This window comes from Theobroma cacao, chromosome 5, assembly GCF_000208745.1.
Source record: "Theobroma cacao cultivar B97-61/B2 chromosome 5, Criollo_cocoa_genome_V2, whole genome shotgun sequence".
Lineage (NCBI taxonomy): Eukaryota > Viridiplantae > Streptophyta > Magnoliopsida > Malvales > Malvaceae > Theobroma > Theobroma cacao.
Window position 1 is genome coordinate 29,206,343 of NC_030854.1, and position 18,721 is coordinate 29,225,063.

At 31.7% G+C, this 18,721-nt stretch overlaps 2 protein-coding genes across 2 annotated transcripts; one reads left to right on the forward strand and one right to left on the reverse strand.

Moving 5' to 3' along the window:
• LOC18599176 (protein ROOT PRIMORDIUM DEFECTIVE 1) lies at window positions 659–3,100 on the forward strand. The gene is made up of 2 exons (XM_007029026.2): window positions 659–1,090; window positions 1,421–3,100. Exons 1-2 carry the CDS (start codon window positions 813–815, stop codon window positions 2,409–2,411), a joined length of 1,269 nt encoding a protein of 422 aa, XP_007029088.2. The 5' UTR covers window positions 659–812; the 3' UTR covers window positions 2,412–3,100.
• LOC18599177 (DEAD-box ATP-dependent RNA helicase 37) lies at window positions 4,677–9,677 on the reverse strand. The gene is made up of 7 exons (XM_007029027.2): window positions 9,447–9,677; window positions 8,384–9,277; window positions 8,227–8,310; window positions 7,295–7,537; window positions 6,665–6,832; window positions 6,351–6,464; window positions 4,677–5,608 (listed from the first exon to the last, which is right to left on the reverse strand). Exons 2-7 carry the CDS (start codon window positions 9,140–9,142, stop codon window positions 5,123–5,125), a joined length of 1,854 nt encoding a protein of 617 aa, XP_007029089.2. The 5' UTR covers window positions 9,143–9,277; window positions 9,447–9,677; the 3' UTR covers window positions 4,677–5,122.

The following is an 18,721-nucleotide window of genomic DNA, read 5'->3' on the forward strand; positions in this document are numbered from 1 at the left end:
TCTATAAAAAATTCAAAAGATTCATTGATTAATTTTCATTCCTTTAATAAGCACCTTAGCTTTTATAAATACAAAAGGTATAATATTAGATGAAATTATCATTCTTTGATCATTTAGCAAGAGTATCACGGTAACACCAAAACATATATTTTTTTTTAATTTAGCACTAATACTTTGTCGCTATATAAATGTGCATTTAAATATCTTTTTTGTTTTATATAATTGTCAACGAAATACTAAGGAATAGATTTTACATTTTTTAATAAAATGATGGTTATTTCTAAGCGTATAAATTTGTATTAGAATGTAATGCAATATTAAGATTGAATAATATCTGTAACGAATATTCTTTTGTTATATTACAAAGTTGGAACAATAATTTGATTATATACTGTATGTTAAATTATTTTTTTAATTTATATTTTTAAAGTAATTTTAATTATAACTTTTAAATCATTAAAGATTGATAAACTTTTATGTTCAGTGCCTCACACGAGTTCAAAGCTAGTTATCTCATATATATATATATATCAACGGTGGAGATTTAAAACTTTATAAACGAGATTAAAAGATTCACACGTGTAGGGTCCTACCCAACAGGAAAATAGAAAGGCAAAACTATTTGGGTTTTGGGCTAAAAAACAATCCACTTGGGATGTCGGGCCGCAAAAGAGCCATCTTTATTTCTTCATTATCGAAACGAAGATGGTGCTTCAGTTCTTCCTCGGCAGCTAAAAGTACCAAAAAGAATACAAAAATTACCAAAGCATAGCAGTTCTTTTGCCTTCATTTTGAATTTCTCACACCCAGTAATGTTAAAAGTTAACAACTTTCTTTCCTCAACAAGGAAACTATTTCCAAATCCCCAAATTGGGCATCAACAATGGAGAAGTATAGTTAAGGTGAGGCTGAAATGGGTGAAGAACCGGAGCCTTGATCATGTCATCGACACTGAGACCGATCTCAAAGCGGCTTGCCTCTTAAAGGATGCCATCAAGCGGTCGCCCACCGGTTTTCTTACAGCCAAGTCTTTTGCCGATTGGCAAAAGCTCCTTGGCCTCACTGTCCCCGTTCTTCGCTTTCTGCGCAGGTAATTTTGCCTTCTTTGCTTGATTTTTGAATACCCTTTTGTTGTTTGTTTTTGATTAGTCAAAAGTTGTTTGCTTTTCTGTCCAGAGGCAGAAGCAAAATGCAATTAAGGAAGCAATAACCAAACTGTACCTGGGGGTATGAGAGTGACAATGTAGGATTTTGCATTGTTAGTGGATGATAATTAGTGGGTAATTACTGTACTGTTATGTACTGCTGGTATTAGGCACTGGGAAGAAAGTGATTTTCCTTGTTTTTGGTTAACTGGAATTGAGTTGAATATATGATATAGTGGTTTATAGTTGCCAAATGTTTTCGACTTTTGTTTCAGGTACCCTACTCTTTTTGAAGAATTTCCACATGCCCGTTATGCTAATTTGCCTTGTTTTCGACTAACGGGCACTGCACTCTTGTTAGATTCACAAGAGCAAAGCATACACCAGGCACATGAGAGTGATACTATAGAGAGGCTTTGTAGGTTGCTTATGATGATGAAAAGTAGGACTGCACCTCTTCAGTCCCTGCATCCTTTGAAATGGGATCTTGGTTTGCCAGATAACTTTGAGAAAGTGTTGATCCCAAAATTTCCAGATCATTTTAGATTTGTTAAGGCACCAATTGGAGTTGCAGCTGTACGACTTGTGCAATGGCGAGAGGAATTAGCCGTTTCAGCATTGGAAAGAAGTAATGAGGTTGGTGAGATGGGTGATGAGTACAGGCAATTTAAGAGGGGCCAAACCACATTGGCATTTCTAATGAATTTCCCAAGGGGTTATGGAGCTCAGAAGAAGGTGAGAGCTTGGATGGAGAAGTTTCAGAAGCTTCCCTACATATCCCCATATGATGATTCTCGGCATATTGATCCAAATAGTGAGCTTATGGAGAAAAGGGCTGTTGGTGTATTGCATGAGTTTTTGAGCTTGACAATTCACAAGAAGACCAAGAGGAACTACTTGAGAAGCTTGAGAGAGGAACTGAACATCCCACATAAGTTTACTCGATTATTTACTAGATATCCAGGGATTTTCTACCTTTCCTTGAAGTGTAAAACAACAACTGTGGCTCTCAAGGAAGGATACAGGCGAGGAAAACTAGTAAACCCACATCCTCTTGTTCGTCTAAGAGAGAAGTTCTATCATGTAATGAGGACAGGGCTTCTTTATCGTGGTAAAGGTGTGAATCTGATACCTCGGGAAGACATTTTGCTCAATGACTTGGAGAATAAAGTGGAAGATGGAGAAGAAGAAGAAGAGACAGAGGAAGTGGAGATTGGATCAGGTGATGAATTCTATGAGGAAACCTCAGATGTAGAAGATGAATGAGGTGAAGAGAAATGATTACCTGACAGAATTATCCATGTTGCAGCTACATTAAAAGGGGAAGATGATCAAAAGCTGAGGTTTTTACTGTTAATAGGATGCACCAAACATGGATTCATCTCTTACCTTAGTATGGGAGCAAAGTATCACGTTTTGATGATATAAGTTTATCATAGCATGTTTGACTTGTCTTGCTGCTTATGTCAGTTGACACGTTCAGATTTAGAAAATTTTCCAAATGTTTCAACACTAGCTTGACTTAAAATTAAGTCCTCTTAAGGATCAGTGGCCCTTTTTCTTTGATTAATTGGGTCAATTGTTTCGTATATGCTTGTTTTGCTTTCATGTTAAAGAAGTTAGAAATGAACAATTCTGCATGGAGATCCACATTAATGCGATGTTGCAAGAATTCAAGCCGTAGAACTAAGCACTGTCAGAGTGTAGTCAATTGAAGTTTTCCAATCTGAGAGAGGAAGGTTTTTTGATTCAGTTGTCAGGTCTCTTCTGTAACTTTTTGCTTAGACATTGTCGTTATGTATCTATAGGATCCGTTCGACATAGAAATGCTGTGCAATAATAGTAAGCATTAAAGTCCAGTTCATACTAGTGTAGGATTTTGGCATTGTCAATTTTCATGCCAATCTTTGTATAATTCGTTGTCGTTGTCAACGGAATGCAGATTCTATTTGTTATGATTTGATAGTATAACTGCGCTAAACCTGCTCAGGACTACAGTAAACAGCCTGCTTATTTCTGTCATCTGAGCAAATTCCCCAATTACAGTCACCTTTCGATATGCAGATATTTTACTTACTACTTCACGCTTGATGTGAGAGTTTCCAATTCCATGTCAAAGAAGCTTCTTCCTCGTCGTTTTCCAATTTCCACCCAATAATTTGAACATTATAAGTCAAGTTTTTAAGTAAACAAGGATTTGTTTGGTAATCCAAAATTAACCTGTTGGTGGAAAATTTTTTATAAAAAATATTTTATAGAAAATTTTAATATTTGTTATTATTTAGATAAATTATCGAAAATATTTTTTATAATTTGAATTATTCTGTGAAAAATATTTTCACATTAAAATTAAAAATGAAAATAAAAATAAAAAAAATCAATAATAATTATTTTCAAACATTTAATCACATATCATAATGAAACTAAGCTTTAATTTTCAAAAAGATTTTCATTTTATCATTTTTTTACCATAACACTACAAAAATATAAATATTCATTAATTTGTGTAAAAAATCCAAACCTTATATTTGTAAATGTGTATTCATTAAATAACCATCATTGAAATATTTTTTGTTATAATTATTATTAAGATTAATTCAATTATAAATAAAAATATTAAATTGTATTGAACGATTTTATTAAAACATATTTTTTAATTTTAATAATTTTGAATAATTTAAATATTAATATTTTAAGTTAAAANAATAATTTTGAATAATTTAAATATTCATATTTTAAGTTAAAAAATTTTTAAAGTTAAATATTAAGTTTTTTAATATTTTAAATTAAATATTAATATTCCTTAATTTTTAAACAAATATTAATATTCATTGAACCTATATTATTGAAGTTTAATATAAAAATATTTTTGCTACCACGTGATCAATAGGTGCTTGTATTTTTCCGTAAAATGTTTTATAACCGAATAAATTTTCAGTCCCTTAGTTTGTTTGACGCTACTGAACTGTGGCTAAAGCAGGACCATTTTCCCATGGAACAAGGAAACATCAGTGTCCTTTTACAAGAATCATTCTCAATTATTATATCAACATTTATACGCCAATTCCTGTAGAGTGTTGATTCCTAGTTACAGCTTTTATGCTATAAGCAAACGGCAGCCATTCTCATATTTATGTAGTTAAACACAAAATTCCTCAACTGATGTTTCAATAATCAATCTACGATGCAAGTCCAAGTTGCCTTTCAAGTTCAATTCAGCAGACGGTACGCATCCATGGGATCCTTATTGTTAACCAAGTTAATATCAGAATAAATCAAGGATACAATGGTATGAAGCACTCTTTTTATTTTCCAGCCAGCGGCTATACCTTATAGAACATCAGGAACATGGATTGAATAATAATATAACAACGGCAAATTTGCTTCTCTCAGAGCTTCACATCAATAGGACAGACATAACCAATGGGCGAGATTAAAACATGTTGAAGATGTCAGAGTTCATTCCCACCTATCCCAATCTCTGATATACATGACGAAAAAAAAAATTATCATTTTATCAGCAGAATCATGTTAACAGAAAGGCATGCACATGCCTATCTCTTCCTTCATCACCTTACCCTGTTATAATTGGGTTGCAAATGTACCTACACACACGTACTACTACATTGCATCCTAGGCTCCTAGCTATATTCCTCCAAAAGGAGCATGTGAAAGCGAAGATGCACCCACGCCTACATGGTTAGTTTCCTATATCACCATCCACAACCTCCTTCCCGGTGACCCGCAGACAGCTAACTGGTTAGTTTCCTATGTCACCATCCCAACCACATGAGTGCCTCCTTATCAAAAAATAACTCATCAATTCTACAGCCCTCCACAGAACTCATTAGTGTCCTATGTTAGAACCCATATGCAAATGGAAATAGTAAACGAGGAGACAAAATAATCCTTCAAATCTGATGGAAAATATATATACTCAAAAGAAACACAAAAAATAAATCCATATAAAGTGGGACCTAATCCCAAGCACTTGTCACGCCCGGAGCATATCCTCCACCATAATTGCTAGGAACTCCATATGCACTCCCACTATTCCCTCCACCATAGTAATCCAGATTCCTACTGAAGGAACCCTCTCTTCTGAAATCACGCCCGCCAAAACGCCCTCCTCCAGATCGTCGATTTTTGTTACCACTATAAGGCGCCCGGGATGCATAACGGGTGAGCCATGCAGGTACCTCTTGATTTGCTTCTTGCATTAGCTCAGCTAGTGGCCTTGCCAGTGACAGATTGCCCTCATTAAAGAAAGCTGTAGCCAACCCTGTTTTACCAGCACGCCCTGTCCTTCCAATCCGATGGACATAATCATCAATGTCATTGGGAAGATCAAAGTTGACCACATGAGCTACATGGGGTATATCAAGACCACGAGCAGCCACATCAGTTGCTACTAAAATCGGGGTCTTCCCGCTCTTGAAAGATCTCAATGCTAGCTCCCTTTCCTGCATACAAACCCAAAGCATTTATGTGAAAACATAGACCTGCCAAATTAAGGTAAATGTAAAGCATATGGCATGAACACTGCAACACAACTCAGAACAGCTTTCAACTAAAAAACCCCTGGTCCTACTAAATGGTGGATGCAATAACTTTTTCCCAAAACAGCTTAATCTCCTAGTATTTTAAATCAAAAGGATATAATTTCAGCTTGAACAAAAATAAAAGCCATCCCCAACAAGGATGGCTTAAATAGTCGTTAACTCCCTCTCAGCTCAAGTTGCTCAACTAGCTGGCAATTGGCATAGGCGTTTGTACCAGCTTAGCATCAGCTATTTAAAGACTCCTAAGCTAGCCCTGTCTAGAAAACCTATCCACAATGCTTTTGGAACAATGAATGGATCACTAAAGATGTGATTCAGTAGAAGAGAGAATGAACGCAAGATAATGTCATTAAAAGACATGGATTAGTATATTAAACAAATACAATAATGCAAAATCGAGATCATTTCTGTAACTCTGGCTTCCAACAGAGATCTTGATCTTCAAGATTGCATTCTAGAGTCATTGGAATGAGAGTAATGCTCAATAGAATACATCAGACTTCAATATAACATTGGCCAAGAAGAACATAGGATAAGTTGTCATATCAAGCAACACACTTAATGAACAAGTATATAATTCCACCCTAGCACAACAACCGTATTGTTTCACTTCTCTTTAGCAAATTTATTTCTTAACAATCACCTGTTGAGTCCTATCACCGTGGATGGTCGTTGCTGGGAATCCATTCATGCACAACCAATGTTCCAATGAGTCAGCTCCCTTCTTAGTCTCCACAAAAACTAATGTCAAAGCGTGCTGCAAAGTCAAAGACACACAACTATCAACAACTATTAATCATCTCCAACCTATCAATTCAATAAGACTAGATACCTGAATTAGCACCCTGAATAGTAAATACTCATCAAAACAAATACAACCAGTAATTAACTTCAATTGAAATATGTATGGACAAAGGAACTTCAATAAGCAAGTCCATACATGATGTCTCACATTACCTTGCCATGAATTCCATTTTCCCTCTGTGCATGCAGAAGATCCATGAGATGGCTTCTCTTATCCAACTCATGAACAAATTCAACCCTTTGAACAATCAACTCTGTACTTGAACCAACCCTCCCAACAGCCAAGAATATGTAATTTGAAAGAAAATCAGATGCAAGTCTCTGCACAGCCACCAATTTACAAATAAATTATGAGATGTACTTTGGATAGTCTTTTTTTTATTATTATTAGAACCCCTGCTATCATCTTAAATGCATTTGAAAAATTATTCTAAAGCAAATTTTAAGGCAAAAATACATTTTTACTTCTTTTGGATTAGTAAATTTTGAAAGTGAAATATACCAAGCCCAATCAACCATTTAGTGCTTGAGCAAATGCCAGGGCAAAATCAATTTTACCACCGAGTAAAAACAATTTCCATTTCTTAAAAACATATATAGAGGTAGCAAAAAGAATTCAAACCAACACCAAGATTACATAACATGAAATCAATTTACAAGTTGAACATTTTGCAATTTTAAGCGCAAAATATGAGTGAAATGTCAAGAAATACAGCTTGGACACCCAAATAACAGAGAAAAAGGAAATCAACAAAGGAACGATATTTGAAAATTATAACTAACCTGTATCTCTCTAGGAAAGGTAGCACTGAACAACATCGTTTGTCTCACACCTCGATTCGGCATGTCCATTTGTTCCACTATCTTTCTGATTTGTGGCTCAAAACCCATATCCAGCATGCGATCTGCCTCATCAAGGGCCAAGTACCTAATCATCTGCAATGACACTCTAGCCCTCTCTAGCAAATCAACCAGTCTTCCTGGAGTTGCCACAAGAATATCAACTCCTCTCTCCAGCTCTCGCAACTAAGTACAGAATAAAACATTAGTAAACAATAGAAGTAAGAAACAAAGAAATATCAGATATTGAGAGGTTGGAATTTGTAAGGAGACTAGTAAGCCAAAAGTCACTGGAGATATTTAAAAAAAGAAAAATTCCATAAGAACATAAAAGTGAAAAGTCAGGCAACACAATTAGGTACAGCACATGAACTAAGTTCCTTGATACTTAATCTAAAGAAGTTAATATCCCTCTTAGCACCATATTTGTCACCCACTCAACCTAACCACACCTTCCAGGGAGAATCTATCCAATACCTTATGAAACACAACAGACACCTTTACACCCCAGCTCAACGAGGATGGAACTGTAATTAGACAAAAACGTAAAGAAAACTTCAATCCATTTGAAACAAACCATGAACTAATTACATCAAAAACAACATTGTATCTGCACTGCTGCTCCTCTTCTCAATAAGTAGACCTCTTAAACTTATTAGTTGCATTTTACTTAAATTTTGTAGAAGATATACTAAAACCAAATCCAATTTTGTGATTAATCTCAAAATATAACAAATCAAAATTGTAGTCAAAATAGATATAATGTAGAAAAGTAAAATAGTCTAGCATTAGACACAGTTAACAACAAGAACCATACATATCAAATAATATACAGCAAGAATGATATGCAAAACCTAATTTGATGCAAAAACAACCTGTTGGTTAATTGATGCTCCTCCATAGGCAACTACCACCTTGACACCAGTTTGATAGGAGAACTTTTTGGCCTCTTCGTGTATCTGAAAATGTATTATAATCAGAACAAAATTAGATTAAACCATTCTAAAAGATTACCTGTTCTAAGAATCTCACCTGACCAGAAAGCTCCCTTGTGGGAGATAGAATGAGAGCAAGAGGATAAACAGTTCGTGCTACACGCGGTCTCTGTACATACTGCTCCCGCATAATTCCACTAATAATTGGAAAGCAAAAGGCAGCTGTCTTCCCTGACCCAGTTTGAGCACAAGCCATCAAATCTCTTCCTCCTAATGCTATAGGGATTGCATGACGTTGAACTGGAGTTGGTTTCACATACTTGCACCTCCTAATATTTTGATTCAACACTTCCCCTAAATCTATATCAGCAAATGTATTTACAGGTGGTGGTACATTTTCCCCACTAGTTTCCACCGGAATATCCTCATAAGCATCGAAATTGATCCCCGTATTCTCTTGTTCATTAAAAGCCTGTTCCGTATTATCAACTACATCATCATCACCAAATGGGTTTACTTCCCTTTCTCTCCTATCCCAACCTCCACTTCTATTATTCCAACCGCCGCCGCCGCCGCCGCCTCGTCCAGCTCCAGCATACCCCTGACCCAGACGCCCAAATTCGGGCTTAGGCCCACCGCCGCCGCTCCATCGGGACCACTGGGACCCACCAGCGGTGCCGCTAAAACCAGTCCTTTCAGTGGCCGGACCTGACAGGATGGGTGCGTCGGAAGCTGGGCGGTTACGAAGGTGGGGTGGGACATAAGTGGATCGAGTAGGACGAGGTACGGAATTGTTGTCTGAAACTGCAATTTCAGATGCAGAGTTTGTTACAGAATCTGCCCATGAAGTTCTCATAATTTTCTCAAACCTAAAAAACACCCAAAAAAATCCTAACAAAAAACTAATCCAACCAAACCAAAAATAAAATGAAACCCAAAATTTTAAATCCTCCAAAAAGTCTTCTTATCCTCTCCTTTTTGTAGATCAGGCCTGAACAATGAAAATGCCAGCAGAGTCAACAGAAAAGAATTGAAAAAAATGCAGTTGAAATAACCCAAAAAATTGCTAGGGAAAATACCATTTAAATGCAAAACGACTTGCAAAGAGAAAGATTATTAAAATAAAAATCACGAGAATTGATGAGAGAAACAGCAGAAACCTTTGTTGGAAGTTCTTTTGCCGATGGGGCCAGGAAGCGGAAAAATCGGGTGTCTCGATATTTTTGCTGTTTGCTAACTTTATGGTTTTCAAAAATCAGATCAAAGCTTTTCCTTTCGTGGTATTTTCTTTTCTTTTCTTTGCTTTTTCTTTGGCTTCGGTGTTGCGTGCAGGGTGCAGCAAGAAATGAGAGAGAGTGAGAAAAAATCTACAAAAGCTAGTTTGGTGACCGTACAATTTGGGGCTTGCGTCATAATTAATAGCTACCCCTCAACGGCGTCCTAAATCCGCGTTTCGTTATCAATAGTAATAAATTAATATAACAATTTTAATAAAACTCTTAATAATAGAATTTCACTATAGTTTTTTAATTTCTTTAAGTTTTTATCCTAAAATTTTTATTTTTTGAAATTTTTATTTTTTTTATATTTTTTTCATTTTTGTGTTAAACTTTTTTAATTAACCATGTTATGATAATTATTAAAAATATTTAGTAATTAAAATTATAATACAATACTATATCTAATTAGTTAAAGGTGTACTACAATATTGTTAATTAGAAATTATATACAAATTTTAGTAACTATAATTATGATACAATACTATTATCTAGCTAGTTAAAGTTATACTATAATACTTTTAATTAGAAAGTATACAAAATATCTAATAATTAGAAGTATAATATAATATTATTATCTAGTAATACTGTTAGTTAATTAGAATTATATTATAGATATATAGAGAGCTCTCATTCATTTATGTAATAATACACAATTAAAATTTTTATTTAAACATGTACAATTTCATAATACAAGATTTTTTTTAATAAACTTTAAATGTACTATTTGTTGAAATAAGAAAAAATCAACAACAAAAGTGGAAACAATTAGAAAATAAAATGATTTGTTGAGGATTAAAAGATTTTAACTTTTCTTTTACTCTCTTTTATTAAAAAAATTTAGATTTTTTTCTTTAAAGAATTGTGATTTCAAATAATTCAAATATAAAAACATCATAATTTTATAATAAAAAATATTAACCCAAGCGGATTTCCTAGTAATAAAATTAAAGATGACTAAATATTCTTTAATAGTTCTCTAAATTGTGGTAACTGGCAATTACTGTCGGTGGATTGCATTTTTCCGCGCGTGTAAAGGACGGATGATGATGATTCGCTTTAACCTTCGTGTGGGTACCACATCAGTTTTGTTAATTCTTGTACTTCACTCAGCTGTGACTGCCGACGACAGGACAACTTGAAAATCTTTGCTAAATCTCCTCCGAAATTAACTTTTTGTTTTTCATTTCGATTTATGCAAAATTTTGTCATCTTATATCAAAAATTTTTTTAAAAAAATTATGAGAAATGACATTTCATAATAAAAATATTTTAAAAATAACCATAAAAATAATTTAATTATATTTAATCACGACTTGATAAAAATATCCTTTAAACTATTTCAAATAAATTAAACCATTCATTACAATTTCTTTCCATTTGTGTTTCGGATTTCTCTCTCACCATCCTACTATCTCAAATTTTATTGATTTCTCTGTTCGGCATTCGTCTGCTATGCTTTCGATTCTCTCTTGCTATTTCAAATTTCTCTTTCTTATGTTTTCGAGACACCAAGAAATGATTTTGACGTACTTGGGTGGGTAGCTATTTGGGAAATTCGATTTTTAAGTATTTTGAATAAAACTAAAATAGTAGAAATAATCACAAATGTATGAAATAACTTTTAATTGAATCAATTTGGTACCTAGACACCAATAAACTCAAAATTTTAAATTTACAAACTTAGGTTTTCAAAGAAAATTTTTTTATTTTTAGTCAAAATTGGTGTTTTAAATAAAAAAATTTATTTTTTGATTTACGAAAACATGTTAGAAATACTTTAATAGGTGTCAAATTGTCAAGAAAACAAAAAAAATGAAAAGAGTTGAGAGGATTTGAAGTTTTAGTTCGTAAGTAACAACAATATTTTAAGCATTAAAGTATAACAAAATGTTTTTGAATATGTCGTGTAACAACAATATTTTTTCAACATGTAACAACAATAGTTTTTTTTCAACATCTCATGTAACAACTGTAACGATCCCTCTTTGGTCGCTATTGGCGTTCGAGACTTCTAAAAAATTTCAACTAAGTTGTGAATAAACCTCATTTAAGACTTCCACTAGTTCATTAAATACATATAATCAAATCATGTGTGTAAGCAAATATTAATAATTAAATTACTATCTACTTCATTCAAAATAATAATAACAATTCACGTTTATAAGTTAATAACATTTTCAACATTTGACAATTTTCGTTTTGACACAACCCTAAACAGCGAAGCGATTAACAGCGAGGTTAGGAGATGCTTTTACCTATTCTGCTGTGGTCTGTATACATTGATAGTTACACGTTAGACTGATATCTATCTGCAAAAAGAAAAAATAAGAGGGGTGTGAGTCTTATAGGCTTAGTGATCATTATTGACCCCATGAACAGGCGAGGCGTGGAAACAAATATAAAGGTGGAATGTTTATAAACCCAAGTAAGCATAGAAAATACATTCCATAAAACCAAGAGATTTGTTTTTATACCTTACAATTCTTAAAAATAATAATTCTCAAGTAAACATGTATGAAAGCAGTTGTATTTAAGATACTAAAAAATCTTTCAACCCCGACATCCAGTCAACATTAAATTTAATGGCAAGTGAAAAAAATGAAAATTCTTAAATATAAAAAAAGATGAATTAATTGATCACCAATAAATAGATAAATTTCACTTGCCATTAAATAAATAAAAATTTTCAAGTATTAATATCATACATAGTAAAATAAAAATCCACAAGGGAACATCATCCTCAGGTAAGTTTAATATAACCCTTAGGCTTGCTATCTCAAACATCATCACCTACTCGTGGGAAACTGCCCACACCACTATTTATAAATCGGGGCTTCAATTCCCTCTTTTTGCCTACTCGTGGGATCTGCACACGCCATCATATATAAATCGGAGTTTCAGGTTCCCCTTTGCCTACTTGTGAGAACTGCCCACGTCACCCAATATGAATCGGGGCTTTAGGTCTCCCTTTTTACCTACTCATGGGAACTGCCAACATCACCCAATATGAATTGGGGCTTCAGGTCCCCCTTTGCAATCAAATATCGAAAATCATTGCAATTTAAAGTATTTGCAAAACATAATAGTTTGTAAACAATATAATCATAAATCAATGTTATGCATATTTTATCTCAAAGCATGGTATATTTACCAAATCAGCTTGCTAAGTAAAATAAATAATTTATCATCAAGCTTTATGAATCGATACAAAGACCATTGGCCTAAACATCACACAAACTTGCAAGGTACGATTTTTGAAGTGAAAACCAGTTAAAGGTTTATTTTTTCGTATTTAAAAACATATAGATATATATATATATATATATTTATATATATATTTTAAAGAAAAGCGTATATAAAACCCTTGTCACAAACCCAAACAACCTAAAACTTTCTATCAACTCATGCTCTCCACAATTTCGTCAACTATCAAATGCAATATATATAATATATTATAGAGAAATAATTTTAAAATCTAGCACCCACTCACCTCACAATAGCGGAACGCTACTTCGCTATTGGTTCTTGCATATATTTGGTTTTTCTTTTTTTTTTCTTTATTCTCCTCTACCGCTGCTCATTCTCTCATTCTTCTTCTTTTTCTTTCTCTTCTTTCTTCCTTCTCCTTCTTCTCCTCTGCCGCTGCTCCCTCTCTCTTTCTTCTTCTCTTTCTTTCTCTTCTTTCTTCCCTCTCCTTCTTCTCCTAGTCGTTGTGCTCCCTCTTTTTTTTTTCTTTTTCTGCTCCCCGAGATGCTTCTCCCCCTCTTTTTTTTTTCTTCTCTTTTTCCTCTTTCATTTCTCTCCCTCGAGCCCCCCACTCTCTTCCTTCTCTTTCCTCTTCTCTTTCTTCTTCCCTTTATTTCTTGTCTTTTCTCCTTTTTGGCAACTTGACTTTTCTTTTTCTCTTTCCTTTCTTCCTTCTCCTTTTTGGCCGGCCTCCCATTTTTCCTTCTTCTTCTCTTTGTCTTTTTATGAGTGGGGCATCACAACAATCTTTTTTAACCATGGCGTATAACATGTTTTTGTACATAGCGTGTAACAACAGTATTTTTTTCAACATGGCATGTAACAATCTAACCATAGCTTGTCACATGTTTTTGTACATAGATGTAACAACCTAACCATGGCGTGTAACAAGCTAATCATAGTTTGTCACATATTTTTGTACATGACGTGTAACAACCTAACCATGATGTGTAACAAGCTAACCATGACTTGTCACATATTTTTGTACATGGTGTATAACAACCTAACCATAGCGTGTAACATGTTTTTGTACATGATGTGTAACATCATAGCGTGTAATTTCATTAAAAGTAATTTTATCTAACTTGACTAAAAATAGTTAAAATTATAAAGAATATTATTTTTAAAAATATATTATATTTAAGGGTTATTTTTTAAAATATCCTTTTTTGAAACCTCGATAATATTCAAATACTGAAATATTAGAATTCGTTGGCGTATTATTTTAAAAGATAAATAAAAACTATTAAGTATGATAAATTTAAGAGTTCTTTTTAAAAATACCCATCATACATAAAGTGTTTTTAAAAATAACTTTATTTATAATTTTAATTATTTTTAGTTAAGAGAAATTAATTTTGAACAAAATTACTTTCAATGAAACCGACCTATATGTTTAGGTCCAACTCTCAAACCGACTCATATTCTTTAAGTTTTTCACACCAGACCATTTAACTTTGAAGTATTCCTTACCAAAAAGAAAAACGTTTAAGTATTTTGAGCATTTTGGAGTAATTTTTTGAAACACGAAGAAAAGCATTTAAGCGTTTTGAGCATTTTTAAGCATTTTGAAGTGATTTTTGATACATGAAGAAAAATCTTTAAGCATTTTGAGTATTTTTCGTCAAGTAGGCATATTCGTTAATTATGTTGTTAAACGGAATAGAGTGTATCGTTTGAAATTGTTGTTTTTGTTAAATAAAATTCAGTAGTTTTTGTGATTTTTAGGCATTACGTAATTAATTTTTGGGCATTGTGTGACAGTTTTAAGGCATTGCTTTACTAATTTTTGGGTATTACATGGCTAATTTTTAAGCATTGCGTGACTAGTTTTTAAGTATTACGTGACTAGTTTTTAAGCATTATGTGACTAATTTTTAAGTATTACATGACTGATTGATATGACATTACGTGACTAGTTGATAGGTATTGCGTGACTAGTTGATAGGCATTGCGTGACTAGTTAGTAAGGAATTGCGTGACTATTTGCGTGAATTGTTAGTAAGGCATTGTGTGCTTAAGCATTGCTTAAAAATCAGTCACACAATGTCTAAAAACCAATCACGCAATGCCTAAAACCAGTCATGTAATACATAAAAACCAATCATGCAATGATTAAGTCACGTAATACCTAAAAATCAATCTTGCAATACTTAAAAATCAGTGACACAATGCCTAAAAACCAATAATGCAATATCTAATAACTAATTGATTTGCCTACTTGCAACTAGATTTAAATTGTCAAAGTCATACAATGTTCTAATATACATATATGTTTAATCAATTTCAACTCCTTATCTTTTGAGTTCTATGAATAAACCAATCAACCAAAGAACCTAAAACATATATTTTTTTGTTTTTGCTAAGTTAAGAAATTGTGCATTTCATAAAAGAGAGATTACAAAATTCCATAATCTTCCGAAGCAAAACAAAATATATTCTTATTGAGAGGGCCTTACTCATTCCCCTTGTGTAAAAACAAAATATACTTCATTTACAAAGTATTATTTGAACAATTCTAACTAAAAATCCCATAAAAAGAAATAAAATCCTTAACAAACGTGCTTAACAATCATATCAATCTCAGATACAATAAAACAGTGAACCACTATAAAACCCATCAAACATGCTTTAGCTGTTATTTATCCCTGAGCCCATCATCTTAGCCAATCTAATCTAACTCATCAACACAGACATCTCCATCGCAGTACACATTTTAAAGCAAGTCATCACTGAAAACATCCAGTTACCACATTCATCATGCTGACTGCAATCACCATAGAAGAGTAAAATCACTATTCATCACCCTTGAGAAACCCAAGATCCACCATCCAAAAAAATAAAACAAAAAAAGAAATAGCTTGATGTCATCTCTGCTCTTTGGGATGGTAAGAAAGAGCTGGATAGCGAGATAGATAATATTTGGCAATAGAGAAATCGAGATTTAATTTTGAAAATTTTGTCTGGATGGAGGGATAGAGAAAATTAAAACTATTTTAATTTGTCTGAAATTGTTTAAATGTCATTGTTATCAAGTCATGTCAAAAATTAGCTAAAAATATAATGAATGATATTTTTGAATTAGACTTATGAAAAATGTTACCTCTCACAATTTCCTCTAAGTCTAATGTCAAAAATTATATTATTTATGTTCCTTTTGATTAATACATTTTTATAAAAAATGAGTAAAAACCCAAAACCAAATAGTAAAAATAAAAATATTAATCAAATAAAACTTTAATTAATTTTGACAACATGATAGTATTATCTACACTTCATGTGAGAAAATGAGAAATATTTTTTCCTTAAGCAGGGGAAGGGAGTATTTTTGTTAATTAAGAATAAAAGATAATGCAATAATATATATTCTTCTTATTTAGAAAAAAATAAAAAGTAACTTATATATATTATAAAGTGTTTTTGCCTTTGTGAGGGTAATCCCTTGACGAATTGCTAATCAAAGCAATGAAAAAAAAATTGTCATCAACAATAGTTGTATTTGATTTGAGTTTTTTTTTTTTTTTGAAAAATACATATCTTTATTTATTTGAAAGTTTATAATAATTTGTGTAAATCATTTACTTCAATAGTAAATCAAATAAGTTCTTAAACTATTTAAAAAAAGTTAAATAAATATTTTTTATTATATTCAATCAATTTCGTATATTTTTATTTTGATCAAATAAGTCTTTATTACTATTAAGCAAAATAATATTAAGTCAAATGATATTGATATAAAATGTGAAAAATATCATATGGTCATATTTTCATATTAAATTAACATGTTACATCATCATCAATAATGATATATCAATATGTTACATTATCATTAATTATGATATATTAAAATATCATGTCAGCGTCACGTGACATATAATAACAAATGACATTTTGACTAAATCAATAATTAATCATAAAAATTTATTTAATTCAAAATAAAAAATATAAAGCTTAATTGATACAAAATAAAATGTAAGGATTTGATTGATAAAAACTAATTTGAATTTTTCTAAATAGTTTAGGAACTTTTTTTTATATTATATCAAAAATGAAATTTGAATATTCTTTTCCTAATTCAAGAATATATATATAACAACTTGATTACAAGCTTTTAAAGTAATAATTGAGTAATAGACTCTAAAATTTCAAGTCTTAAGTGACTTAAATTAAGGTACATGTATTTAGAATAATTCTTTAAAGCTCCTCGTTTGGGCGTGGAAAATAGTATAAGTTTGAAAACTTATATCCCACACTTTTTTTATTAATTGAACAGTTATATCCCACTTGTTCTAAATTTAAAACTAAATCAAACAAAACAAGTACCTTTGAAAATGTCTTTATTATAATTTCCAATCATCATATATGTGTTTAAATAGCAAAGAGTCATAAAGTCCAAAAGTAAGCAATAATTGTGATTGTAGGCGTAGGAGCACATCCAACTAGGTAGTTTCATAAATCCCCAGGTCGGTGAAAATTGGTAGCACTGAAAATTTTTGGTAATTTCCTTTCAAACTCAATTGGGAGAAAATGGGCTTTTCCCTTCAACCAAATCCTACTACCAATTGGGCTAAACCCCTTCAACAAGTCAGAAACACAGAAACTCGCTCGCATTAACATATTGCAAACAAAGCCCAAGCTTGGCTTGAAACCCAACCCATATTATATTTATATATTTAATTACACATACTTAGACATACATAAGTTTTTTTTTTGGAGAGAATAGGCTCACATAAGTTATATTATATATTTAATTAAGAAAATTTATTTACATTGAATATAAGAATATTTATGTTCGTATTTCTTGCGTCACATAAGCTAAAAACTAACTATTATATTAGATCATATATTGAAACTACTTTGAAAAATTATGATAAATAACTTTCAAAGTGTAAACAATAATTTACTTCTTTATGCATTTCATAAACAAATTCAATAAAATATAATTTGATTTTTGTTTATGTTCATTTTTTCTTAAAAGTTTTGCTCACAACTAATGTAAAAACACTTTTCAAGATTATTATATTAAATAATATAAATTGGAGAAGAATTTAATTAAAAGAATCGAAATTTTTAGATTGTGAAGCGATTTTTCTTGTTTATTTTGCCCGCTGATTGCACAGAGGCCCTCACGAATCCAAGTACAAGTGTCCATTGGAGCGGTGTCGAAGATTCATTCACTTTTTGGTCATTACCGTCCCTCGCAAACATAAGAATTATATTATTTTTATAATAATAATTTAATATGATTATTACTATGCCTTTTTTGTTTCTTATCATATTTTTATTTTTTATTGTTTGTTGCAAATTACCATTATGCCATGCGTGATTTTTTTTGACAAAAAGTAAATTGGGAGGATACAAATAATAGGACGGAAGAAATTCAAAAAGTTATTTCTTCTTGTTTTTTCGTTAGTCCGAATGTTATTTTTTAATATATATTTTTATTTACTTTTGTCATAATTTCTTGAAATAACTTAATTCCTTAAACAAACACTTTTAAAATTAATTTTTTAAATTTTCTTTTATTCCTTTTTTTGACGCCTTAAATTTTGTAAAAAATAAAAAGATAGACAAGATTATAAAAAAAGTGCATGTAGCATACAATTAGAGAATCCTACAAGTGGTATTTTTTTGGTACTAATCTCCAAAGAGAAACTTCTGTGAAAATATGGCACATTTTATCTTCATTTGAAAATTAAATAATTTATTTATTTTTAAATTTTATGTAAAATAATACAATGTGACTGATGTTTAATGAATGTATACCTTTATCTTTTAAAAGATTTTTGATACATATAAAATATTATTATATTTTGAATTATACAATAGAATTTTCATTTTATGAAATGTTCATATTGTTCATTAACGACGATAATGAGTATCTAGTATAAGATATTTTACATTATTCT

What these genes read in the sequence shown, in the direction of transcription:
- LOC18599177 (XM_007029027.2), bottom strand. Translation starts at nt 9,142, where the DNA reads ATGAGAACTTCATGGGCAGATTCTGTAACAAACTCTGCATCTGAAATT. An exon ending in CAAGGGAGCTTTCTGGTCAG is followed by an intron (nt 8,311 to 8,383) that starts GTGAGATTCTTA and finishes ATACATTTTCAG; the next exon opens with ATACACGAAGAGGCCAAAAA. An exon ending in AAAATGGAATTCATGGCAAG is followed by an intron (nt 6,465 to 6,664) that starts GTAATGTGAGAC and finishes TTGACTTTGCAG; the next exon opens with CACGCTTTGACATTAGTTTT.
- LOC18599176 (XM_007029026.2), top strand. Translation starts at nt 813, where the DNA reads ATGTTAAAAGTTAACAACTTTCTTTCCTCAACAAGGAAACTATTTCCA. An exon ending in GTTCTTCGCTTTCTGCGCAG is followed by an intron (nt 1,091 to 1,420) that starts GTAATTTTGCCT and finishes CTTTTGTTTCAG; the next exon opens with GTACCCTACTCTTTTTGAAG.